This window comes from Rhinolophus sinicus, chromosome 6, assembly GCF_057876585.1.
Source record: "Rhinolophus sinicus isolate RSI-liver-muscle chromosome 6, RSI-T2T, whole genome shotgun sequence".
Classification (NCBI taxonomy): Eukaryota; Metazoa; Chordata; class Mammalia; order Chiroptera; family Rhinolophidae; genus Rhinolophus; species Rhinolophus sinicus.
This window is the reverse complement of record NC_142506.1, coordinates 68,026,318-68,053,489: the sequence shown is the minus strand read 5'-3', so window position 1 is coordinate 68,053,489 and position 27,172 is coordinate 68,026,318. Positions and strand designations below refer to the sequence as shown.

At 49.7% G+C, this 27,172-nt stretch overlaps 1 protein-coding gene across 6 annotated transcripts in view; it reads right to left on the bottom strand.

The window, feature by feature from the left end:
• The window catches only part of NR5A2 (nuclear receptor subfamily 5 group A member 2), a 105,124-nt gene that overhangs the window by 68,859 nt on the left and 9,093 nt on the right, over nt 1-27,172 (bottom strand). The window contains exons 1-4 of one of the 6 annotated variants that reach the window (XM_074317087.2): nt 25,880-26,590; nt 22,013-22,131; nt 20,350-20,491; nt 17,444-18,087 (exon numbers count right to left, since the gene is read on the bottom strand). In XM_074317087.2, the coding sequence (XP_074173188.2) occupies nt 17,444-18,087; nt 20,350-20,491; nt 22,013-22,131; nt 25,880-25,961 (987 nt within the window). In that variant the 5' untranslated portion in view covers nt 25,962-26,590. Of the gene's footprint in view, nt 1-17,443; nt 18,088-20,349; nt 20,492-22,012; nt 22,132-22,265; nt 22,790-23,075; nt 23,233-25,543; nt 25,566-25,879; nt 26,591-27,172 lie in introns of those variants that run through there. The other 5 variants (XM_019750929.3, XM_019750930.3, XM_019750933.3 and 2 more) reach the window with 5 other exon arrangements.

The window sequence follows — 27,172 nt, the reverse complement described above, 5'->3', positions numbered from 1 at the left end:
TTTTTAAAAATCAATTAACCCCCTAAATTCATGAGCTTGCTAGAAACATTTCCTATGGTTGGAATACAAGGCTCACCGAGATGCTACCCCCTTTCTATTTCTGGAATCTTCTTTTGTTCACACATGCTAATAATAGTGGCCGAGCTGGGGGCTATTTATAGCCCCTAAGGCAGCCGACTCTGCGAACACTTCATTCATTTACACTTCCTGTGTTTGTTATTCCCTTACCTTTTCGGTAATTAAAAGTGTTCCTCCAAGAATTTATTTAGTAACAAATCACCTGTAAATAGCTTTTCTTTTAATATATGAAAACCTATATTTAGACTCAATAAAATATTTTACTCCCATTTCCGATGAACTAAAAACAGATTTCAATGGGGGGAAGGGATATACAACTGTTTTCTTTCCAAATTTTATACGAAATTGTTCTTATTTGACCTTTAGGTGTTTTGATTAACAGAATCCCACTTTCTGTGGTGGACCGTGCATTCTCATCACTCAAACTTTGTCTTTTGATATCGATGCAAAATTGCCACAGAGCTAATCCATGAGGAATTTATTAATCAACAGACTGTCACTCAAAAATATAGCAATAAAAATATGATTGCTGTGTAATCTGGTTAGAAAATACAATGTCTACAAATGCCTCTTCTTACCCTCCCATCCCTTCAAATTGCTTGCTGGAGTCCAGTGTTTCTGTAAGTGGTTCCACCTAGGAATTCCCTTTGCATCCAAACTCAGAAAGATCCATTTTTGCCAGATTTACTTTGCTATTCCTGTAATTTGAGTTTTGAAAAGTGAGTTTGACCCTGTCCTTTTCTAAGTATTTCCTTGTGAAGAAGTCCTATCAGAGATGAATCATGGTCTTTCGCCTTATCTAAGGCAACACGACCCAAACGCAGCTCCGCCCAGCACCAGCCCACATCCCTGGGGCCCTCCATGGCCCAGCAGCTCCAACCACAAGGTCAGGCTCATTTGTGCACATCTATGTGAAAAACGCCAATTGTTCAGACTTTTAGAAAAAGAGATCTGCTAAATATTATACTTGGCTCTGTGTCGGCCTGAGGGGCTGAGCAGCGCAGGTGGTCTGGCTCCTGTGGTCTCACTCAGCTCTGCTTTTCCTCACAACCCCAAATCCAGGAGAATGGAGACAATCCAGTGTTGTTTTTATCAGAGAAATAGTCAGCTGTTAATTAGAGCGTTCAACCTGCAATGCTCCCTTTTAATGACAATACTTTGTACTCCTCCGCTCGAAAGCTGATCCAACTAAGCAAGTCAGGAGAAGTGGGAGCAATTATTAAACATTTATTCACCAGTTCTCACTATGAGGTAACCTCACGGCTAGATTTGCCCGACACTCAAATGCAATAAACACCGGACTTTGGACTTTGGGTGCCGTTGTTGTTGTAAGTGTCATTTCGATGTGTTTACCTAACATTTTGTTTTGATAAAGTGAAATCCATACTCTTCACCTCAGAAACCTTTGTAAAATAGGGCCCCTGTGCAGCCAAGGGCTTTCAGATCTAAGCTAACTATCGATATATTAGCTTAGTTATAGCTAAGACATAATAATTACTTATCGATACGTATTTTCCTACCTCCTGAGTTGAAGTGGGGTTGGGTGTAAAGCTGTAGGGAAACCCAAACTGCCAAAGCACGGGAAGCGGCATTTTCTGGATATTAGCACCTCTCTCGGAACGTGCCTCCCATGGTAGGTGTTTCGTATTTAGGAATCCAAGAACACTAATCAGTGCTCTGCAAATGAGATGACTGCTCCCCAAATTCTCCCCAGTCAGCCCCCTCGGCGACTAGTGCCTACTCCAAGAAGAAAGGCGCCAAAAGACCATCTCATAAAAGGATAGGAGGTCGGGGGAAAGTAGGTCATTTTGTCCTCATTGCGAAAGAAATTTGTCTCACTGTCTCTTATAAAGTACGCCAACATGCTTCTGTGAGTCCCTACCCATTCTTCCCGAATTCTCCCTTGACAGCTTGCACACACAGAGGGCGCCATCACTGCTCCCGTGCACACACACCTGACCAGGTGGGGCATATCCTCCCAGAGCCCAGCTCTGACTCAAGCTTCCTTACACATCCCCTCGGTTCTTTGAACAGACTTTCTACTCAGTTAGTGAGGATGCAGGAGTAGTTGGTAAAATCTGATGGATCAGCCCATGAAAGGATACTCTTGGCTCCGTCAAGCATCAGACCCTCCAAAATAGGACTCATAGAGCTTGCAAGGTGCCCTCTCTCTCTACCTGAGTTACTCCCCACACGAAAGATTAAGAAAACCCAAGCCCACAGCCAGTGCAGAAAGGGCTCCACTGTCCATTCATTTAACTAGCAGTCTCACTGCTCAGCACGAACAGGAAAGTAGATGCCCATGGAAAGTGCCTAAAAGCCTGTACTGAACTCTTCCCTTGGTCCCGTGTACAATTGGTGTATTTTCCTGCTTTATTGAGGTATAGCTGACATATAAAATTGTAAGATATTTAAAGTGTACACCATGGGGATTAGATGGGTGTTGTGAAAGGATCCCCACCATCCAGCTCGTTAACACCATCACCTCACATTTTGTTTTTGATGGGAACACTTATGTTCCTCTCCTGTGCGATTTGTATCAGTCATCCTACCTCACAGATGAAAAGTACGTGAGAAATGCACTTCATTTATCTAACAATAGTGGAAGTGAGTAAAACTCACTTTTAAAAAGCTTACTTGAAAAAAATGTTAAAATTTATTTTCTCAACAAAAAATATTCACTATAAATAAATACAATAAATAACTTTCTCAAAGCCTTTTCAGTGTATGTTGAGCTTTGAGCGCTTGCGTGTAAGGTCTGCATCAGAATGTTCTGACACCCCATTTTCAAGCCAACTAGAGTCCAGCTGAGCGGTTGCCACTCATGCATGGACGTGTGTATAGTATGGAGACATATTTAGGGATTACTTTCCAGTGTTTCTCTTACATCGTCACTTAAGTATGGCAAGACTGAGTAAATAAAATCAAACAGGAAAAGTGAGATGACTTAATAGTTTATGATGTGATTCTTCTTAATAGAAAAATTGAATTCCTGTAGTATGAAGAACCGCCCCCTAACCTTTATAACGTGTCTCCTAATCTTACCTGAGGGCACCCCTCTTTTTTCTGAGATCACTTGTGAACCTGTGTCTACATAAAGTACTATTGTTATTGAAATGTATTAATTCTTTATGAGTCCTTTATCAGAACTGAAATAGAACTTACAGAACTTTCCTCTTCCACTTGTGTAATATGCATGTTGGATGTTTCTTAGGATAAGGAGAGTGGAGTAGAATTGACGGGACCGTGTGGTGTCGGCCAGTCGGGGAGGTGAGCAGGGGGCATGGGTGAGGCGGGAGAGCCAGAACTGCTACAGAAGCTGAGTTTTGCTCATGGAAAAGTTATGTCTTTAGTCCACGGGCACACCTGCCTTGACTGTCCCTGGCCAATGAGACATTATTTTTAGAAAGAAAGAAAGTTTGTCAAAGTGTCTGCGCTTACTATCTGTTCTATTCAAGTTGGATGGACTGTACTGCAATCCCATTCGATGACACTTAAAACCATTATCATCCACGTAGAGTGTCAGCTTTATTCTCACCGCCCTCCTCACCCCAATGATACTCTACCCAGGAAATACCGTAACGGGCCTGCAAGTCAGAAGCAATTTTACCTGAAACTAGTGAGCTTGAATTTCAGAAACCTTCCCACGGACAGCCACGTCCTAGGCTGAGAGAGCTCCAAGCATTGTATATGCACGAGGTCTAACGGTTTCATATAAAAGAGAAGATAGCTTTTCGCATTCTGTTTCCTCAAGAGCTTCTGAAATGGCATAAACTTCAAGGTCCACAAAGCCGGGACCAATCTCTGCTGCAAGTGAACCCTGACAGGCTAATAAGTGAGCTGGCAAGACGTGTTTTCAACTGCAAAGGTAGTAGACAGAATGATATCAGGTTTTTTGTTTTTTTCAACGCCTGGAGTAAATGAAGTAAGGTACTCGGTAGGGGGAGACCAAGTCCTTTTGGAATATGGGAGATTTAAGAATTATCCCAGATAAAACACTCATTATTAGCAGAGGTATTGATTCTGGCGTATATGACACATTCGTGCTCATCTAGAATAAGCCCCTGGATTTGTTTGATAATCCAAACACGGCCCACTGCTCTGCGTTGCGAGGAGAGAAGCTTTGGAAAAACTGTGGCTTGGATATCCTGTGTTATTACAGAAAAGAGAGTTGAAAAGGTTCTTAAAAGAACAACAAAGATAACTAAGGGATTGGAGCTAAGGCTTAGAAAGACTATTTCAAATAACTAGCAATTTTATCCTCATAAACAGGACTATGAAAAAAACCAAACTGGTCTGTCAGGGCATTGACTCAAACTTTGGGTCCGATTCTTCTATAGAATCCACACTGAAGTAAGAAAAGTACTTCTCAAGATAATTTCTACACTTCTAACAAAGGGGTCCAAAGCTCCCGTCTTCCTTCAGCCCAGAGCTGATCTCAGAACGGGGGAGTCTTGGGGGAAGAAGCAGCACATGTTCTGGGCGGGAATCTCCCTGGGCGCCTGCTGAATGAGTTTGCAGCCTGGTCAGTTTGTGGCAGCACAGGGTACAGTCTTAACTGGACTCCTCAGCCTCAGTTACTGAAGCACGTTTGGACCCTTTACGGACAGACTATTTCTGGGTTTTCGTGTAGCTAAAACTCAATGAGTAATCACAGAAAAGGTTAGGATCGGACGAAGGGGGACTCCAGGTTTCGGGTCCGTGGGCAGATCCATAGGGAACGACACACAGGGTTTGAGCTGCACGGAAAAGAATGTCTGACTTCTGGTAACTCTGAAGTGGGTGGCAGGGGCCTGGGGAAGAAGGGCTTGGATTCTCATCTGCACGGGGTGGTTTAGCCGGGTTCTCTCGAGTGAAAATAGGGATCGGGCTAAACCAGTGGCTCCCAAAGGGGGCCTGGAAGGACCAGTCCTAGCAGCTGGGTCTCTCTGTTCAGGAAGCTTCGTAGAAAACTTGCAGGCCTAGAGATTCCGGTTCCCCTTCTCGGCAAATGGTTCTCAACAGCTCAAGTCTTGCTTGTCTCATCGTTTCCTCTCAGAGCCCTTCTTAGAAAATTCTGCTGGCTTCACCTCAACATGCATCCCGAGTCTGCCCGCCTCTCCCCATCTCCACGCCGGGCCTCCTCCTCCCTCTGTCGCCTCCTTTCAGCCCATTCCCACCTGCAGCCTGGGTATCGTTTCTTATCATGACAGCGTGATGGAGCCACGCCCCTGCTTCCAAGCCTCCTGTGCTTTCCTGTCCCAACCAGAACAAAACCCAAGCCTGATGAGCTGGACCTGGTCAAACTCTTGGACTTTACTTACCCAGAGCCACTATTTTCTCTGTCATGGATTTCCATGCACGCTGACTTTCCTCGTGTGTCTTGGAAATCCCAAGCCAGTTTCTACCTCAGGGCCTTTGCACTTGCTGCCCCTGTACCTGGGTGCCCGTATCGCCAGGTTAGCAAGGCTGGTTCTTTCCTGCTATTTAGATTTCAGTTCAAGTGTCAGCTCTTCTTATCAGTCGCCTCTGAACCCCTGTAACGGCTTCCACCCTCCCCACGCCGTCTCGCGCCTGTGTCCCATCAGGTCACGTTATCATTATTATATTGGTCGATATGCTCCCCTCCCACTCGAACGTGCACACCAATGAAAGCGGTGTCTGTGTTGACCTTGTTCAGCCCCGTATCCCCTGATCTAGAGCAGGACTTGGCAGAGTGGGCTTTGAATTAACATGTGCGGAAATGAGCAGATGAATAATTCATCAGGTTGCAGGTGGGACTTGGGAACAAATCATTTCAAAAGCTGTGTGGTCACTGTACATGCACTGGGTTAGATAGCGCTCCACCCCCCAACACACACACACACACACACACGTGTACGTATTAAGTTGGTGCAAGAGTAATTGCAGTTTAAAAGGTTAAAAAAAATTGCAGAAAGCACAGTTACTTTTGCACCCACCTAATAAACTCGAAGGTTGGTTTGGTGCTATTAAATCAATGACCGAACTAAACAGCCGTAGATCAGATTGAGATTAAAACGGGGGTGAGGGGGAAGCCTTTCTAGTTAAAAAGTATGTTATACTGAAGACACTTGAAAACATTATAGCTGTTTCAATGAAACATGAAACAAGGACCTTGAATACGTAAGTTTACCTGGAAGGAACCTTCCTATTGGAAACAGTAAGAGAAATAGTCCAGTACGTAAAACATACCAGCTGTATGCCTGGTGTGCAACAACAGTGAAGGCAAGCAGTGGGTGTACACGTACAGCTCCACGTAAACACACTGGAATGCACGCGCCGCTAAGTATTGGCAGGCGCGGGCCAATCTGTACCCAAACCAGACTGTGACAGGATGTGACGGCCGCATGCCCAGTCGTCACGGTTACATTCCAGCCCCTCTGGGTCCTCTTGGTTTTGAACAAAATCCATACAGAAGAAAGTTCTGTACGTGACCCCGCTCGGCTGCCCAGCTTTCCCTGCCCCGTCTCCTTACGCACGCGCCCTTGCAGGCCTGGGAATTGCTCACAGCTCCCCGGGGGTACACGTCAGTACCTCTGGGTTTCTGCACGCTGTGTCTGCTAGAAACACCTCCTGACCCCTCACTCCCACCTGTCCCTCTGGCCCACGCTCCTGCTCACCCCCTCCCCTGGCCGGCTCCCCCAAAGTGCTCACACTGCATTCTGGGCAAACCCCTGACCCTCTCTCTCTCTCTTAGTCATTATTAGCCCAGGGCCAGGTTCTCAGAGGCTGGCTTGTGTCAGCGCGAATGGAATTGCGTTTCTCTGTTAAAGGATAGGCTGAAGCATTAGTGCCCGCACAGCCAGGGTCGTCTGTGTGCCTGTCACAAGCCCTGCAGGGTTCCCAAGTGGGGGTTTGCCATCTAGTGCCTCACCCACAGCAGGGCGCTCTGGTTTAAGTGAGAACTGATGTCAAGTGAAGACTGCTTCCGTCTTTATCTCCGGGAACTTAGAGTGGACACTGACACACAGGAACTCAGGAAACTTTGGGTGAATGAGCTAGGGAACGAGTGAATTAGTCAATGAATAAAACCCGAATCAGGCCTGATCTAGGTCACCACTGGCCGTTTACACCGGCAGTGCCTCAGGGGCCGCTTGAGCGTGGGATTCAGCCCTAACGAAAAATGCCACCTCTGGTGAGAAGCAGGCAGAGTGTCCTGACCTTTCCTTTTCTGAAGCTAACGCCTCAGATGGACCCACCCAAGTATGTGACAGGAACGAACGGCTGTGTTCAGACGGCAGCATTTCAGGGACAGTGTCATCGAAGTCACTCTCAGTGGTGACCCCCCAAACATTCGGAGCCCCAGATCCCCATGCACGAGTGCAAACTACGAACGCGTTGAAAGCAAGTTATTCCCCCCAAAAGTGAGGGTTCTCGTTTTCACTGCAGATACCTGATGTGATTTGAATGTCAGCAGTAACATCACTGTGGCCAGGCATCCCCCCCACCCCACTTAATTTACTTGCCCGACAGATCCAGAGTGCTTTTTTCCTCCAAAGCTGGAGCAAGCATCAATTACAGTACACAGAAATGCAGTTAGCGTGAAGGGCCAGCTTCGGCCCGGCGTTGTCAGCGGCAGAGCTGCGCCTTCATTCACTGTGTAAGATCTATAATTGAAAGAACACCGTGAGAGCTGCCTTTCATCAGTTCCGCGAGCGACTCGTCCTGCTTTGATAAGGGCAGGGGGAACATCTAAGGCACTTCAAGCCACCCAATTACATTTGATTAGCAAGTCAAAATAATAGAACAGGTTTTCATCACCCAACGGAAAACTTTTGAAGAATTCTGTTGCCAACACGCTGCACAAACACTAATCTGTGTCATTATTTTACAAGGGGAAATGTAATATGTAATGAGCTGTTTTTTTTAATTAGGAGATAAGCAAAGCCTCTTACGCATCGCCAACTTTAGATCAAACAAGCAGAACCGTGAAGCTAGGACGTGTGTGGTAAAGGCCCATTTGTGGTGATTTCAGAGCAGGCAGGATACGGGGGTCGAAATAAAACCACAGGCCTTCGAATGAGCCAACGGTTCAGAGAACACGTCTGAAAACAGGGTACGTACGCAGAACCCTGAGACACAGACACACAGGACTGGCCAGGGACAACTCTTTGGGACCCAAGACCTGTGTGTGCACGATTCTTTTCTAGCCAATGAGTGTGTGTGCCTGCAGAGAACCAGAAACACTAATTACAAAGTCATTGAAAGCATCATGCTGAGAATTTTCAGAGCACCAAGAGCAGACATTTTACGTTGCTGAAAAGTAAAGACAAGACGTCTACGTGTTGCCATTACCACTGAGGGGTTAGTCTCCCTCCTCTAAGTCTTTAATTCAACATGTCTCCAGGGTCTCCTGTGTTTCATTCCCATAAAAATGTGTTTTTAATTTAAATGAAATAATTATACTGCTCTCCCAGGTAAAGCATTGTGTAAACAGGGTATTTAGAAATGCGATCATCAGTGAGGTGGTCTTGCTGGAGACGAAAGACCAACACTGTGCATGGTTGATGAAAGGCCAGTGACATCCACGCTCCCAAAATGAGAGGCAGAGATCAGGGGGAGGTGACAGTCTGCTTTGCAGTGCTCTTATTGCACCATGAAGGGTGGACTTTAGACCATTGGCCAATTATTCCATCTGCTGTGTAAAGAAAAAGCATTCCTACAGAATTAGAAGTCGGATCAGGTTTGGGTGTCAAGTTAATCCCGAACATTGCGTAATCCTAGGGACATTTCTAAATATGTAAGCGCCTGTGGTTTTCTTTCAGTTTCCTGAGAGAAAGGGGCAGCAGCAGTGCCCGGGAGCCCATGCACGTCAGATTCCCATTTTCCTCACAGGTGTTGGCTCTTCCTTCAGAGTCCACCATACGTGGGGATGTCCACATGGGTCCCAGTGGGTCAAAAACATGGTGTTGGAACACGGTCTCCAAGGAGAAAGGTAGCAGTGAAGACAGCCCTGGTGACCGTTTGCAGGACTGTGGAGACGTGGCCACACGCCTGAAGAAGTGTCCCGCCACCCACAGACGCCCTGCAAACTTTTGAAAGCGAGGGGAGGGTTTCCAAGTTGTTCCTGTGTGGGCGTTCCGTGGGATGCACACACGCTCACTGCCTGAGCCCGCAGCCTCAGGATTTTGTCTTGCTCGTAACTAACTCCTGGAGCTGACCTGATGCCCCAGGAAAAGACCCCTGTGTGGGCGCCTCTGCTCAGGGGAAGGGCCGGACAGAAGTTACCTCCATGGCAGACAGCGCTTCCGGGGGCCCATCTGCCCACCGTCTGCTGGCCCTGGCTGGCATCCTCACACCTGCATACGTCAGGCTGCCCTCGACCCACCACACTTCACCTGCACGGGAAACGCCAAATGCCGACACAGCTGAGGACTGGGGGGCAGCCCCGGGGTCCCTGGGGCCACACACTGTAGGAAGGGATGCCTCCAGGTGCCTCCGGGAAGCCGGGGGCATAGGAAGGGAGGGCAAGAAAAGCAGGTCGAGGAAAAAGAGAAAAAGGGAGTCTGGACAGCGAGACAAGGAGAGGTGGAGGTGGGGGGCAGTGGAGAAAATGAGGAAAATGATGCAGGAGGTCCGAGCATGTCAGAGCAGCCGGCCGGGCCCCAGGCCCCTGGCACCCAAGCTCCGCCTGGCCTTTGCAGCACACGAAGGGCAGAGGGAATGGGGACACTGAGCGAAGGCCCAGCTGCTGGAATCGGTGAGCCAGCACGTGTCCTCGTCCCGAGTGTGGGTGGCATTCCTGGGTGAGAGAGGAATGTCCTTCTCGTGAAGAACAGCCGAAACGCCCAATTTCTGTGCAGTCATTCTGCAAATGGATGTTGAGCCCTCTAAGGTTTGTATGATCTACTTCCCCAGAAGTAGGAGACTAAGTCACAGGCGAGTCATCCTTCACTTACCCTGGAAAATAAAAGACCTACTTTATACCTGGTAGGTTCAGAGGGCAAAGTCCTTCAAAGTGTGCGGAGGGGTGTCACCCATGAGCCGTTCCCTGACTGTGTGACAGTGGCTGCCATTCACAGACAGGGCTCGGGGCCTCACGGAGACCCACCCCTCCCACACTGACAGGGGAACCGAATGCAGGCAGACTTTCCCTAAGATCTGGGGCAACCGTGTGCCCTGCTGGGCAACTACAAGGACTGGGCTAAGTGCGGGGGCGGGGCGGGGGCCCTCATTATTCTCAGCAAGCAGGCACGTACTGCTTCTAAGCAACAAACGGACAAAACCCCCTGCTGATGCAGTAGGAGCTGGTGGGGGGCACTGGTCGGCCGGGGTGAGGAGAGTCTACCCAGGTGTTCTCCGACTGGGGGACCCCACTGCCACTGCCCACTGCCCGCCTCATTCTGTGCCCCCCCAGTTACAGCCCGGTTCTGAAAATGAAGGCTTCAGCGCTCTGTCACCAAAGACACACCCTGGTCCCCTTCCCAGGGGAAGGACTTCTGTCCTTCTCTAATTAAGAAAAGGAAGAATTTGCATTTCCTTGGGCCCATTGAAGATCACTGCCCTGTGCAGTTTGAGGAGACAAAGGAGCTTTAAGACCTGCTGTGAAGGGTGCTGAGGGGCCCCGTGACAAGGAAACTGTCACCAAGGACTTGCCACTTTTCCAAAGGCCGCCATGTCTGTGTGTGTTCTGATGGCAGCACCGGGACACATTAGCTGTGTGACCCGGGACGAGTCGGCGAGTGTCTCGGCCTTCGGACGCGTTCTCGGGTGTGCACTACGGATAGTAATGCCCACCACACAGGATTAGGGGAATTAAATGGGATAACACATGTAGCGCACTTAACAATTGTCTGACTCATAGCTAAGACTCGATTAATGGCAGCTATTATTATCATCTATTGTCTGAGCTCTGCAGCCGCGGGAAAATGGAAGTGCTTTCTGCTGACCTTGACTCTCCTAAACTCTCACCTATTAACATAGGCCAAGCCTTGGGGGGGGGGGGGGGTTACCTCCTGAGGCCTTTTTCACCGTGTCTCTCTTTTCTCCCCATCTTTCTCGTTCCCACTTGCTCCCCTGATCCCAAACTGACTCAAGTGTGTCGGTTAATTTTGCTGGTGCTAACAGATTATTTGACTGGTTTGGTTGAAAAACTAATTAGCAAACTTTTACTAAGCAATGGGCCGCTGCAGCCCTCAGCAGGAGGTGCGGTGGGTGGATGCGTCCCCTGGGAAGAGTGTTGTGACAGCAGCGGTCTGAGGCTGTTACAGTCACTTGTCAGCACAGGGAGGCCATCTGCCGCGCTCCCCTCGCAGGGCTGTGTCCTCAGGGCCTAGCCAGAAAAGGGCCTGAAGGCTCCAACAGAGGTGACCTCTGCTCCCCTTCACCAGCTGACCTTGAGGGGAGCAAAGACAGTGATGGTTCCCTCCTTCTCTGTTCATATTCAGACGCCTGGCAATGGCCAAGCCAGTTGCACACTGGTTTCTGGGTGTGGCTGGCTCGTCCCAGGCTCTCCCCACGGCCTCGTAGATAACAACTAGATTAATAGCAACAGGAAGCCTGTCGGGTGTGTGAACAAGACAACCCCTAGGAAGCCGTGGACATGCTACTGACACTCCTACCAATGAGCCCTGCTTCCCCAGGAGGATATGGTCACATGGAAACTACTGGGACTGGCCATGCCAGAGCCAAGAGCAGGAAGTCAGAGTCTAACCACGTCTGCAAATGCATAGTCACTGAAAGAAGCAAATGTAATCCTTGAGGGAAACAGCCATGAGTGCACAGCAGCCACCAGGTATCTCGTGACTCCCATGACATGGTGCGAAAGGACAGTGTGCAGACAACACGTCTTCGCAGTCAGGGGCATTTGCACCTGCCCCCAAAGAACCATTCTGCACAAATGGTATTGACTGAGAAGAGCTGACTCGTCCAGGGGACGGTGAACACGAAACTAAAAGAGTGGATTCCTGAGTCAGTAAGATGCGCGCAGAAAAACATGTGTACAGCAAGTGAGGCCAGAATGACAGAAAGTCTCAACACGACCAAGCAGACCACAAGCCGCTGTGTCCCCTCTGCCTGGAGACGGCGGAGAAGCGACAGCCTGATCCCCGGAGACCATCAAGTCAAACCTGCCAGTTCCCACGTTCTCTCCGAACTCACAAGGACACGAGGGCGTCCACACTCATTCTGGAGGCAGAGGAGCCCGGGTCTGGCTTCCTCGCCAGGCGGCCTGGAGTGCACTTCCTGTGTTCTGCCATCTTGTTGGGGAGAGGGTGAGGGGTGTTTTCACCTGCCTTCAGAGGCAAACACTTCTCCCCTCCTGACGGGATGTTCTCTGAAGTTCATACCTGCTTCTCTACTCCTTCTGGGACTAACCACTTTGCATCCAGAGGGGGCAAAACACAGGGCAGTGAGGGGCCCGACTGTGCCTTTGAGACGCCATGTCAGCATGTAGGGGTGCTGGGGTTGGACCCTGATTCTCAGGCAGGGCCAAGAGAGCAGGACGGCAGGTGAACGTGGGACGTGCACACACACACAACAAGGGTGGAGAAAGCTGATGAAGGAATAAGCTTAGAATTGGGGGCAGCCCCAGGTGAGTCTCACACTGGATGGCAGAGGTGAACTAGGGCTTGGGGAAAGGGATCTGGAATGTTAAAAATAAATAAAGGAAACTGCTCAGAAAGCCTCTGCAACCCGCCAGAGACCAAGGGGGGCTTCCTCCCACCCCAGCCTCTGCACTTCAGAGAAAAATGTGCTTAAAACTGGCCTCGGCGGGGCTGAATTCCTCTGGCACAAACTCCCCAAGTCTCTGAGACCTATTTTCCACAGAAACGCTAGTTATGTATTTCAGTCAGAATTAATTTAATTTATTTTTTATTTTTTTTGTATTCCTCCATGTATCAGAATCGTTCGTGGAGGAGAGGATCTTCTCTACCGGTTCCCAGAGTCCTCTCAGGACATCTGGTCTCGTTATGAGATCAAATAGATGGTGCAGATTCATTAGTCGGTCAATGAAGTGGGAATTCCTTTCTCACTGCTCTGGTTTGTGTGAGTCGGGGCCCAGATGAGAGAAATCACGGCAAGAACAAGCACAGTCTTCTTGACTCACAGAGACTCTCTCAGCAGTGTGTGTGTGTGTGTGTGGGGGGGGGTCGGGGGTCCTGAATTTGCCCATTTCCAAAAACACAAGGACAAAGTCAAGAGTCCAGATCCTGGTCGGACAGGTTCGGGTTCAAGATTAGGAGGTACATTGAATGGAAGGGTGTATCTCAGAAAGCATCCCTAATATTTTGATGAGTGGCCCATCGATCACCCCGCACAACTCAGCATCCTCTTTCTGCCTGTTTTCACAAACATACGTAAACTGTAACCCATGCTGGCTATCGCGGCATCACGCAGAAGCCAGGGTACCCCCAAGTGCAGCCAGAAAGCTGGCGGGTAGACCCACTCTCCGAATGACCCCCGCCTGTGGCCAGAAAGAATTACCAGAACTTCTAAAGCGATGCATGCGCTTCTGGAGGCTGGACTTGGACAAAATCTGTCTCGCCGATAATCAGCGATCTAGTAATTGATGGGAGTGATGGATTTCTGACAACCCAGGGGTTTGCTTTAGCCTCACGGGAGTCAAAGGTTATAGGGTCCACGTGCGTGTGTGTATGGGGTGGGGCTGGGGGGGGCTGGGCCTGAATCTACCAGTCCCTGTGCTGCCACTCAACAGCTGGGTAATCTTGGCAAGTCATGTGCCCTCTCCTGCCTCAGTTTCTCCATCTGTAAAAGCAGGAGGTGGGGTCAAGGCATCTCCACCCGCCCTCCCAGTTCTGGAAAATCTGTGCTGCTAGGACAAGAGCGTCTGGAGGCACACGTGCTGTGTCAGGGTACTGGTTCCTCTTGGGCCGGAGATCAGAACTGGCCCCCTCAGGGGCAGAGGAAAACAAGCAGCTCACTTCTACAGATGTCCTCTAGCTGTCTTCCCCCATCACCTTCCTCTGACATTGCATTTTATACGTGACTATACCATCTTTCCCTCTCTTTTTCTGTTCCTGTGCAATTTCTCAAGCTGCAAATTGGGAGCCCTAATTTCCTTTCTCATCCCAGTCTTTTGAATGAGAACCACAATACCTCTTTTGCACCTTGTAGATATGTAGAAACACAAAACAACCCCCCCCACAATTCCTCTGGCCCTCTGTTCCCTTAAATAGTCAACAAATGGAATCCGTGTTTTCTTTCATATATGGCAGAGAACATAACGTGTCCAGGGAGCGTGAGCAAGGGGTCATTTGCAAAATTGCCTTATTATCCTATTACTTTCCAGGAGCAAATATGTGACTTTTCCTCTCGGGGTGGTGCAGTTATAAACGATCTGCCCTGTTAGTCTGTCTCTCGGTGGCTAATTTGCTGTGAAGTTAGAAGAAAGACACAAACGTTTACGGGGGAAGCATGCGTTTCCCCAGGTCCCCACGCTTGCAGGGACGTAGCGAGAGGATGGGTTGTGGGCTTCAGGGGGTCTCAGAGGCCACACCAGGAGGTAGGGGCTTGTGGGGTGGCAGGTGGGCAGCACTCGGGGGTGGCCCCGAAACCATCACGGGGGCAGTGGCCACAGGGCTGCTGCCGCTTGTGCCTCAAGTCAGACCAATGTAGTGTGGCACGACCAGAAAGTTTGAAAAAACCATGAAATAAATTAAACGAAAGCAGAATACAATAGGAAATATCAGAGTGGGTGGCGTGGAGAAGGTCGTGTACTGCCTAGTGCAACTTTGGTTCAGTTGTGCGTGCGTGCATGCGTGAGATGTGTTTGGGACACCAAGCTCTAGTGCAAAATAAGTTTCTTACTGCAGGTCATAGTTAAAAAACTGTGGCCTTGGAGAAGTATACCGCGACGCACATATCTCAATGCCAGCTTCAAAGCAACTTTATAAAAAAAGGAAAAGAAATTCTTCCAAATGGGAAAGTCACCTCACAACCCTACGTTTCAGCTGTTTCTAAGTTATCCTGAATCCTACTTTTCTCCTCCGAAAAATAATTGACTTGAATCACGCCTTTCAGTGTCAGCCTGAGGCAAACTGAGACATGTCAATCTGTCCGTCTTTCTTGGGGCCCCGCCCCCTTCTGCAGGTACCCCCAGGGGTTTGTACTTTCCCTTTTTCAGATCATAGTCTCACGAAAGACTGACAAATGCATTACACAAAAGTATAAGTGACTGGTAACGCTTTAACACGCCCGTCCCCAAAGGTACTTATATTTCAGCCAAATATTAAACCTTCTGACCTATAGAAGAGTCTCATAGAATTTCGCTACAGGAGGAGGAACTGAGAAATTTGGAGAGAAAGAGTGTTTTCCCAGCACTCTTGACATTCACCATAGTGATCCATATTCCCTCTGTAAGGTTCCTTTTTACATAAAATAATGCGCATGGTCCTGGCCTCCGAAGGTTTGTGAAATGCAACTTCAGCGTCCTTATTTTTTTCAATAGTTATTTATGAAACTGTCTTCTCGTAAAGTCCTTGACAGGAAATATTTGTCTTACTCAACTTTGTATCCATTTTATGCCCAACTTACTGCCGGGCAAGTCTGAGTTCCTGAATTAGTGGTGACGGTTTATGGTACAATCGCGCTGCTACAGCACACGCAGTGACATTGTTTCTCAACGACAGACTGATAAGCAAGTACAAGTGCGCGCTTTCTCCTGAATATACGAGTATTTTTGTAAAGTTTCCACACACTTGTCATAAAACAGGAATAATAACAACTTTAACAGAGCACCGATGCAGTGAGTATATCACCCATGCTAGGCCCTTGGTACTGGCCTCTCTTATTTCTTGCAAAACCTCAATCCAAGTATCGTTACTCCCTCCACACCCCGCCCTCTAAACACCACATGAACAGTTTTACAGATGAGAAAACTTCAGATTGACCGCCCGCCCATAAAACACAGGTATTAAAGTGACGCAGGCACAATTCAAGTCCAGTCCATCTCACAGGAAAGGCTCCGCTTTCCCCATTTTGACATTTCCTGACCTTTCAATTGTACTTCAATTGTCATTTTCATTTTCATTTTCAAAAAGCTCATCTGTTCTCTTAACGACAAAGTTGTGAGTGTGAGGACACCAGGAAAGTTCTGTTGCTTTCTGTTTTCATGACAAAGACCCTGATGACCACGGATGGTCACACACTCAGAAACACGGTGGCCTGAGGGTGCTGCCTCAGCAGCATGACATCCCAGCCTCGGCCACCTTCCCCTGTCGCAGTAACGGCCGTGAGATGAAAAGCAGTCTGTTTGTTCACCGAGTTGGATCTGTGCAGATAGCGTACGAATAGCAGCGCTTAATCGCTTAATCGTTTCTAGTCCATCTACAGTTTTTAACAGAAAACCCTTTAACTGAAAAGTCTGCTTTCTACTGTCCTCCTCTCAGAGATTTAAAAATCCCCCCCAAAGGTCCAAGGTGATCAGAAACCACGAATATTAGCAAGCACATCGCCCCCTCTTCCTTCCCCCCATCCCTCCCCCCCCCCCCCGCGACAGCAAAAGGAAGACATTGATTTTGTAACAGATACACTTAGAAATCAAATCCAGAACCCACGTTTGTTTTCAAGACAAAGAATGAAACCGCCGACTACCAAGTGTGGTCGGTGTGGTAGCCACTCTGCACTTCCCAACGTCTATATGACTTTCCCAAATTAATTCAGGCTTAAGTTTCAGGAAATAAAATAATGATGCAGTTAAACAGAGAACCTTCTACAAACGAGCACCGTGTTTACCATGTACTAGTACATTAAAATCAGCGATAGACACAGGTTACCTAAAGCCCGAGCCCAGCAGACTGGCACCCAGCCCTTGCCCAGTCCCTGGCGCGACAGCAAACACCCGCTGGAATGTGCTCCGAAAACAAAGGCTTTACCCACCCAGTGTCAAGGTGCACAGGTCGTAAATACAGACCCGATACCACTGAGCAGCGGGATCCCCCACGTTCTTTAGGATCCACACATGGCTGAGAGCCGGCGTTCTTCCCTTTGAAATGGCACCATTGTAACACAGCTCTGGACTTGATAATTTTTAAAAAGATCACCAGGCTCTTTCACACAGACTTAACTTTCCTAGCCATAAACCATCTGAGTTAAAGGGAATAAATAAAGACATCCTACTGTTCCAGAAAAAAAAAAAAAAAAGCGGCAAAAAAACCACACAAACCCGTGTTTCCTATCTTTTACACTAAATGCCATCCCAATTAAGAATACGCAGAATAAAAGCCCCATAAAGTTAAGCTGCGCTAGTCCTCAAGCCAAGGTCCTAAAATTCTTTTACTTCTGTAAATCACACAAAGAAGGAAGGCCAGGGAGATGTACGTCCAGCAGCAGGGAGGTATGAATAGAAAGACAGAGAGGTGTCTCTGGAAAGGGGCATTGTGAGTGGTCATGGCAGGCAACCTACCTTAAGTTCCCGGAAGAAGACACTACTCCGGGCCCACTCGACGATGGAGAAGAGGGTCTGGTCCGCCATTTTGCACATCAGCCCGAATGTGCTGAGCTTCTCGTGTTTGCTCCGGTTCGCTTGCTCTTGCTGCAAATAGGCCATGATTTTGGCTTGGACTTGAGGCTCGTCCGGCTCACACTTCAAAAGTTCCAGGATGAGATGCGGGATGCTGGCCGGAGAGCTCGTCTGGTAACTGTCCATGTAGGAATAGCCCATGATGGACTCCGGCGAGCTGGTGTAGGGGTCTGGGTACTCGGACTTGATGGCCCGGCTGGGAAAGTGGCCATAGGTCTGGTAACCTTGCAGGCTGCCATGAGGTGGCATTGTCATGCTGATGGGGGATGTGACAAAGGGACTTCGGTCGTAGTCGGTGGGAGGCAAGGCGGCATGGTTGAGAGGTAGGCCTTTGGAGGCGGAATGGAGGTTTTGGATTGCAGAGATGCTCAGCTCCGAGGGCATGGCCTGGATCACCTGGGACATGGCTTCCAGCTTCAGTCCGTTAGCGCGGATGAGGGCTTTCTTCTGTTGCTTCAGGGCTCTGTCTCTCTTGTACATCGGCCCAAACTTATTCCTTCCTCCGCGCATTCGGTCAGCCCTTACCGCTAGTGTGGAGAAAAGAAAAGGAAGCGTATGAAGAAGACGTCAGTTATTAGCATCCCCCAGAATTCCAGCTGTTGGAAAATACTGCACATTGACCAGAAGTGGTATGTGTGTGGTTTTCTTCAAAATAGCCCACAGAGACTCCCCCCAAAGCCCTGGCCTCTTCCTTTATTCATGAATTCTTTCCTCCAAGGGTGCTTGTCATCAAAAACATATTTGGGATACGCAGGGTTGTGTTAACCCTTCACGGGGCAGCAGAGAGGTCCCCCTCGGGCCACACACAGAGGGCACTTTCTATGGTTGAGAAACAGTATCGGTTTTTCTACTATGAGTACCCGTTTCTATTATGCCAGTTCCACTGTGATTCTCCTTAATGGAAGTTCAACTGCTGGGAGGGAAACAAAATGAAATAACCCATCTCTGGATTAAATCATGAATATTTTCCCTTAGAACACCTTCCTCCAAAGCCATGTTGGCTGATTTGCAGCAGAAGGGTTAGGTCCGTACTTTTCTTAGAAAATCATTTTCACCTGGACGTGATGAGCACACATCAGATAACCACGGATATTGTTTTTAACTTAAGCAAAACTGGATATAATGAAAGCACATTCATTGCAGAAGCTGTGAAGACAGCCCATAGTCATGATGCTCTATATCTGAGGTCACGTCTCATAAGTTAGCCGTCCTCTCGGAGCCCACGGTGGCCAATGGCAATTAGGCCGAAACCAGCAATTCAGACACCTTATATCACACTGCAATGGCTTGAGGTGATGTTTTTGAGCTTTTTATCGTAGGATTAGTATAGCATTAAAAATCTATTGTGAATACTAGGTATCCAGAATACTGCATGGGCTAACAAAGAGTTTTTCATGTGGATGATAATTTATTGAACATTCAGTTGTTTCACACCCCTGGTAAGGAAGTGAGTCCGCACCACAAGTGACTTATAGTTAAGAAAGCACACTTTTTAAGGTAAAGAAATGCAGTATTTTTCTTTTGTTTTTTTTGTTTTAAAAGAAAGTAATTAATTAAATGACATCCTATAAAATCACAAGATTTAATGTTTGACATTTTGTTTTCAGGGTCTCCTACTATAGTAAGTGTCTACTACAGTATTTCACTTTTGGAAAATAAAAAGTGATTGGTAATAAACAAACTAAGAAGCATCAACTGCTTCCTTTCAGTCTCTGCTTAAAAGCAAGACAGACTTCTCAGCCCTCGTGATACCCAAGATGGCTCCTTTTGTTGGGAAAGGATCTATCAGTAATTCAGCAGATTTATTGGAGATTTGGGGGGGGTCTTTCTATCAAGTCTGGTTTCCACGCAACAGAAAAGCTCCCACCATTACTAGCCTGTGCCTCGTTGATCAAAAAAAATGCGCTCTGTACCTGGCACATGTCAGTGATATGTAGTCCTTATTATTACTATCTTTGCAGTGGCTTTAATCTGTGGAAAGTCAGTAGGTGAGAGGCTGAAAAACAGCAACACACCACAGTAGCCCATGAACTACAGAATCTTTTCAGCCGTCGCATGTTAACTTTACCACCTGCCAATCTGTACATTATACAAACGGGTTCTGCTCCTTCAACGTAAAATTGTATGTGGCCTTTGGGGAAGCATTCTCTTGTTCTTGTGTCACCCTTGCTACTGGTTTCATAGTTCACTATGTTGCATGTTTCCTGCTTCTCAACTCCCTATTTTGCAGGCTCGGTCGTTATCTTAAAAAAAAAAAGTGCTTTCCCACCCTATCAAAAACGACAGACATTCTACGTGAGAAACCCCTTCTGATAATTCAGGGCTTTAAACCCTTGCTCAGGAATCATTGAATTGACAGTAACAATTATGACAAGCACACCTATTAGAAAAGATTCAGATCAAATTGTTACTAGGGCATCCTGACTTGAAAACTTAAATTGAGGATTTTTTTTTTTTTTTTTTTACAAATTATTTTTGTTCTCAGTGGAATTGCTTGAGTTTTGTTTTCATCGACCTGGCTTTTTTAGTGTCAAATGCATCCACTGCCAAAACGAAACAAAACAAAACGGGAGGGGCACAGCTGACATTAATGTTTTTTTCCTGGTTGATTTTGCCAGCGTTCAAATGAGACACACTACTCTGGGTAACACAACATAAAAACTCTTACATTATTGCCAATAGTGTTACAAGACTAGGGAAACAATGTTACCATGTTATAAGTACACTGTTGTTTTCAATTCTATGTCCTTGGAGAGTTTACACAGGCAGTAAGTTGAGAAGAATCTTACCTTCCAGCTTCATTCCAACACTTAGACATTTTTGAAATCGACAGTAAGGACACCGCTTTCTCTGTGTTTTGTCTATTTGGCAGTTCTGGTTTTCTATACATGTGTACCTTTTATTATTTTGGACTGTTCGCTTAAAAAATCCCTATAAGACAGAAAAAATAGTGAGACATATCGTAGAGGTCTAACATGCCTCTTTCCCATTGTTTCATTTTAAGGAAATCACCAGTCAGTCTTTCCACTGCACCACTTGAGTCTTTCTGTGAGTCTGTGGTTTGTTTTACATTTTAACACGATCAACCCCCAAAACAGCACCAGGCTAGAGTGGGGGGTTTTCTGGCATCAGAGTTATATTCCTGAAGAATTACATCAAATCTTGGGAAGATTTGGCTCCACACCATTTCATCAGAGAAAAATACACTCACTCCATATTGACCAATTTTTTTTTTTTTTAAAATCTATTTTCCCATTAACCTTCACGTCCAGAGACAGGTACTCTGAGGATCTGTACTGTTGTTAAGTAGTCTGATACAATTTCAGTGACAAACTACTGCAAAATGCCAGTGGAAAAACTGAATAGCAAAACATGTCAGATCTTTTACAAATGTCAACATTAGGTAGTTAAAAGCAAAAGGATTTAAAGAGCAAAATGGGAAAATGTTCATAATTCCCCTGGAATGCATTCCAGTATGGGAACTCTGTTAAAAAAAAAGGGGGTGGTGGTGAAACTAATATGAAAGCATGTACAGCAGAGAGCTGACTTTTAGCAGAGTGTATGCTCTCCTTGTATTTCACTCAAGAAATTAATTGAAAATAACACTCGCAGCTTTATAATATAATAACAGCTTTGCCAGGATGCTGTATTCTTTCTGTTTATCCTACTAGCCATAAAGTGAAACAATCTTACTTTGTTATCGAAAATGAAGGGATTTTCCTGGCAATGCTGTAAGTAATTGTACTGAGTTTTCTGCTTTAAAAAATGTTGAGAAACATCGAGTATCAAATTTATTGGGACCATATCAAAAAGGTCTGAGATAAATCCTTAATGTCTAGTTGATATTAGTAACAATAGAGTACATTTTACATATTAAAATTCCTTGCATTTAAATAGGTCCTATGATATATTTGTGAAAACTGCTCTATTATAAACTAAGATCTGCTTTCTTGTTCTGTATGATATAAATTTCCAAAAATTATTTTTAGAATAAATCAGGATGGAATCATACAGTTGGGAATTTATACTTTTATGTCTGTGGATAAAAAATGTTTAGACTTGCAGCACAGAATACTCTGAAGTTAAAAGGTATTTGGAAAATACTTTGTCATGTTTCCTCTCATGAACAACGATGCTTTAAATATATATAAGTCAAGCAAAATCAATATTTAGGACCATTAGAAATAGAAGTCTTTCTACAGCGACATCACTTCACTACAATAAAATATTTTAAAGCCATGAGAGTGGCAGTTTTCTAAACAGCATAAATTTCTTTGCCTTTTGAATTAAATCAGACACATATTTCTAAGAATCAGCTCCTTCAGACGCTTTCTCCCTCTCATTTTTAATTGGGTCTAAAAAAGACAGCCCCAATTTAGCTTTCACAAGGAACCCAGCGGTGGACTTGGGCTCTGAGCCGCCTGTTTCTCAGGTAGCAGCGTGGAAACGCACCTTGCAGCTTTCACAGGTGAGAAGTCCATAGTGGTACCCGGACACTTTATCTCCACACACCGGACACAGCTCTTCAAGGTCTTCATCATAGGAGTAATTCACCATTTTAAACTGAGACCCTGGAACAAGAAGAGAAATGGACACACGTATCCAATTAATTTCCTAGGCAGGTTTTTATCCTGCAATGAAAAGCATGTTGGTGATGGGTGGGCAAATGCCACCAGGGAAAACATAAAATGAAAATCATTTTTACCCAGGTGTGCTGAGAACTACTTTCCTCCAGTGAAAGTAAAGCATCTTTGGGCCTCAATGAGCGTGCAGTTCGTATATTTTTTAAATTAAAAAATAATTCCAACTTCTGTTAAACATTTACCCACTGACCACTGTTGAACACAAGTCTGCAAAACGACCAATCAGACTAGACACAGGAATTGCCTACAGGAACAACTCTGGATTTCTTTGAACCCTCCTCAGAGTTCCAAAAACACGTCGCCTTTGCCGGAGGAAGGAAAACAAGCATATCCACTGTTGCCCCATTCCTGAAGTAAGTTTGCAGCAAGCACCGCGCTGATAAAATAGGGACGGCAACACCGGTTTGCAAACACTTGGCGGAGAAACTCAAGCCCCAGAAACCCGGTTCTCAGCAGCCCCCTTTCCGGGCAGCCTGCGGCTCCCTACGTTCAGATCGGTCGCATTTATGGAAACATGCATTTCCGCACTGACAGGACTGCCGATCTGGGTACTTTCATCTCCACACATTTGAGAATCTGTAAAAATTAAAAGGAAAACAGGAGGACGCCCGGACCAGGCGGGGGGGAGAGGGAAAGAGGCACAGGAGGGTTTGGTCTCGTCGCAAAGCCCTGAAGTCCTGTAATGAACTTCACATGTTTCCGATCTTCCCTGAAAAATCTAAACACCCCGGATCGCCCGGTGAAAGTTAAACAGAAATCAGGCCGCGGGGATCGGGTGACCGCCTTCCTCCGACGCAGCCCTGCGGAGGCGTCTTCGCCGCGAGATGGATCGTGTGCGCGCAGGACAGTGGCCAGGAGGCCCGGGATCATACCTGGTCGGGTCCCTTCCCGACACTCCGCGTCCGCGCGGCGGGGACCCAGGGCGAGGGGCAGGTCGCGTAGCCCAGCGCCGCGCGCCTTCGGGCACCGTCCTGTGAACCCCTGGGGCGCACTCGCCTCGCGCCCCTTGCTCAATCTCGGTTAACACAGGCGGGCAAACACCGAGTCCAGTTTGTTTTAAGTTAATCAGTGGCATTTGCAGGGGGCGGGGTGGGGGGGTGGGGAACCGATGACCTGGCAGAAGTTTCCTGATTTGTTTACCAAAAGGGAAAGAGAGAAGCAGCACCCACCCACCCCCAAAGTACCTGGCACTCGATCCCTGTGGAGGCCTCCGAGCCAAAGACTTGGTCTCTTTCCCCCTTTCTCTTTCAAATTCTTTTTTTCTCTAAGGATTCTGCAGAGCCCCGGAAGGGGCCGTGGGGAGGGGGTGTCACTGGGCGCACAGCATCCACACGCTGAGTAGAGCCGTCTCTAAACCACGCAGACCCTGGGCCGGGGCTTAACCCGGAGACAGGCAGAGTTTGGCGGGGGGTGCGGGTTGGGGGTCCAGGGAGAAGGTGTTCCAGAAAAGTCAGGCGCTGCGCTCCGTGACACAGAAATAAGGGAACTCAGCGCGGTGCTCCTGCGGCGCCGGCCTGGGTCCCAGCCCTCAGGGGGGACCGCGCTCCGGTTTGGGGGAGGCGGACGGTTCGAGAAGTTCGTTCATAGCCCCACGTCTCCGAAAACTTGTGACTATTGTTTGAGGCACGTTTTAGGGACTGAAGAAAAGTGTACTTTACCGGGTCTTTTCTACTTCCGTGTCCCCCAACGAAGTAAACTTTGACTTCGCACCTAAGGGGCAATGAGGCCACCGTTGCTAGGGGGCCTCGGAGCCCACCGCGGGGATCCGGCACCGCAAAGACCGGGGCCGGGTGGGGACTAGCTTGGAAAATTCAAAGACTGCGGCCGTGCGAGGAGACGCACGCCGCTGCGCCACACCTGGCGTCTTTCAGAGTTTTCTAGGTGCTGCAACCCAGGTGGCCATTTGGAGAACCGAATCCGTCGGGACCAAGAAGTCCCGGTCTTGAGAAAGTGGAGGGGACCGTGGGGCCTTGGGCAGCTGGGGCCGCAGGCGCTGCAGCGGGACCTCCCCAACCGGTCAGACTATGGTGCGTCCCCGGCTCAGACCTGAGCAAACATGGGAATGGAGACCCGTCCCCAGGGGCTCCTCTCGGGCCGCGGAGCCTCGGGGAAGCGGTGTCCAGGCGCTTCCCACGCTGCTTCGGAACTCAGGGCTGAGAGCGCGGCCGGCGACTCTTCTGCAGCCCTGGACACAGGGAAAGCCACCTTTCTGCCTTGGGGCACTACGTCGTGTCACGAACGCCCCTCTCCAACTTTACAAAGAAAATATTACAATGGCGTTTCCCTCCCATCTTCCTTCCCCAAACCCTTCCCCCTGCCTCCTCGACTTCGGGCTCCAGCGTCTCCTCGCGTCCCTCGGTAAAGCGCGCGCTGGGACGGGTAGCAGAAAGTTCCCTTTTGAACCCAAGAATCGCGCCAGCCTCACGGGCGCCCAACGGACCATCCCTCTCCGCCGCCGGCGGCGACCGGGGACCGGGCTACTCGGCGCCGCGCCCCCCGCGGCCCCACTTCTCGAGGATCCCAGGGACCGGGAGCAAGGCCCCTTTGGGCCAACCAGGATGCCCTCGCCCCCGCAGCCAGTCTTCAAGTTAGTCTCAGGGTCCTCAGCCCAAGGGACTTACACAGCCCTTCTTGGAGGATTGGAGAGACCCCCAGATCGCCGAGGGCTAACCCACCGCCAGGCCTTCCGCACGCCTCCCGGCCACCCGCTTTCCGCAGCGCGGCGGGTCGACGCCAGGCCCCAGGGCTCGGCGCGGCGTGCACCAGCCCTGAACTCGGCTCCCTACACCTCCCGGCCCTTTCAAGTTCCCCACGGGGATGGCAGGAAGCGTTCCGGGATCACAGGCCCGCCGGCCCGCTCTTCCTGCGCGCGGGAAGGGGCGAGGATGGAAGAGCACCGGTGACTCTTCCTAGCATTGTTCCCTTCCCGGCCCAGAGCCACTGCGACAAACTTCTGAAGGGCCTGATACAGCCTGATCTGGGAGCGCTGTTTGGGAATGCGGTGAAAAGATGGCCAGCGAGATTCGCTGTGTCTGTTCCTTACCAGGCGCTAGGAAAACACCCAGGGTTCCCACATTCCCAGTTCTCGGGGTGCAAATGAAGCTGAGGCTGCTGCGCTCGCCCCTCTCCCTCTGCAGGACCCGCGCTGAGCTTGGGGTCGGGGCCAACTTTGGTCCTTCAGTTCTGCCCACATATCTGAAGTTGTAACCCGGGAATCGCCTGGGCTTTTGGGGCTGCCCACCTTCTAAAACCTAAGACCAGCCTCGCCGGGGTCACCCTCTCTTTCTGCAGGTGACTTTCCTGGCAGCGCGTTTTTCCGCCACGCAAGAGCACTGGTTACCTTCCCACCGATTCCGGTGCCTGAGATCCTGCCCCGGTTTCCAGTGCGACACCCCACGTCTTAGAACGACCGACTTTCCCATTCTCAAGTGCTTTAGCCTAAGGCCACCGTTCGGGCTGCCAGACAGCTAGAACTCCCCCCACCTTTTCTTAATTAGAAGCGGCCAATTACGCATTGCTAGGAAAACCCCCGCCCCGCACGGTTCAAGAGCCGTAAAGTTTTATGCCTGCCCTGGAGAGGGGGCCTGACGCCCGCGCGCGGCGTGGCGCGGCCACTCCAGGCTCGGGGAGCCCGGGGCGCGGTAGCCACGCGAACCCGAGCGCCGCGCCCGCTTACCTTGCATGTTTTCCGGCATCTGCCCCTGGTCTCCATGCGATCGGGCCAGTCCCAGTGCTTCCGTCTCCACTTTGGGCAGCATGACAAGCCGGCCGCGGGCGGGGAGAGGGGCTCGGTGCGGTCCGCAAGCCCCGCACCTGAACGCGGCCGCAGATTCAACTCGGGCGGGAGGGGGGAAGGGGCGCCTGGGGGGGGGCTACTCGCCGGTCAGGGGGCTCGCGGGAGTGTGCTTCCGCCTCCTCTCCCGGGCGGCGCGTCCGGACCCCTGCGCCCCGTCCAGCCCCGCAGCTCCCGAGTCGCTCGCGAGCTGCGAGGAGACAGGGGTCTGGAGACCCGGCGGAGACGGAGCCCGGGCGCGCGGACTCGGCGAGGGCGGAGCCGCCTGGGGCGCGGATCCCGGCGCGCAGCGCGGGCGGCGGGGAGAGGTGCCGCCGCGGGGCCGCTGTCGCTGCTGCGGGACGGCGCGGCGACTCCCTCCGCCCCTGCCCCGCCCGCCTCCGGCGCAGCAGGGTCTGCCTTCCCTCCTCGCCTCTCCACCCCTTCCCGCTCCCGCTGCCTCGCGCTCGCTCTCAAGTGCGGACTGTGAAGTTGCTGCCTCCTCTCCCGCCTCCCTTCCTCCTCCCGCGTGTCCCGGAACAGCCCTTTCCAGCCCCGCGGGTGACGGTGCTGGAAGGAAGGGGGCTGAGGAGGAGAAGGGAGGTAGGCAGGACCGGGAGGGGACGCTGGGATGGGGGACGCTGACAGCGACTGGGGACGCGGGGTCCGGACTCAGGTCGGACCCCGCCGCCAGCCAATGAGGAGGCGGCGCACGCCCCAGTCCCTCGCCGGCCCCAACCTCTTCACCCCGCCTAACCCCCTCCCACCGCACCCTGGCCCGGGGCGGGGGCTGTGACTGCTGCCGGGTCTTACAGCGGGCGAGAGGCGACCTCTGTCTGAGCGCCGCGGCGGCGGCTGAAAGGCTAGGGCGGCGATTTGCGTGAGCCGCGGGGGAGCTGGAGGGGGCTGGGGGTATGGGTTGCGCCCCCACATCTGCAGCGGGTGAGGGGCTTGGTGAGGGCGGGGGGACTCGAACACCCATTTCAACAACCTGCAGGGGAAAAGAGACGTTGAATTCAGTTGACCGCTCTTTTCAAAAGCAGAGCTGGCCGGCTCTTCACGGTCGCCCCGCTGCTTCCCGCGGCAGGCAGTCCGCGCGCGGAGAGGCCGTGGCGGGCCCCGGGCGCCCTGGGGTGGCCGAGCGTCTCTGCTCGCCGAGGGGCAGCCGCGTCGCCTAGAGTTCACTCACTTGCTACC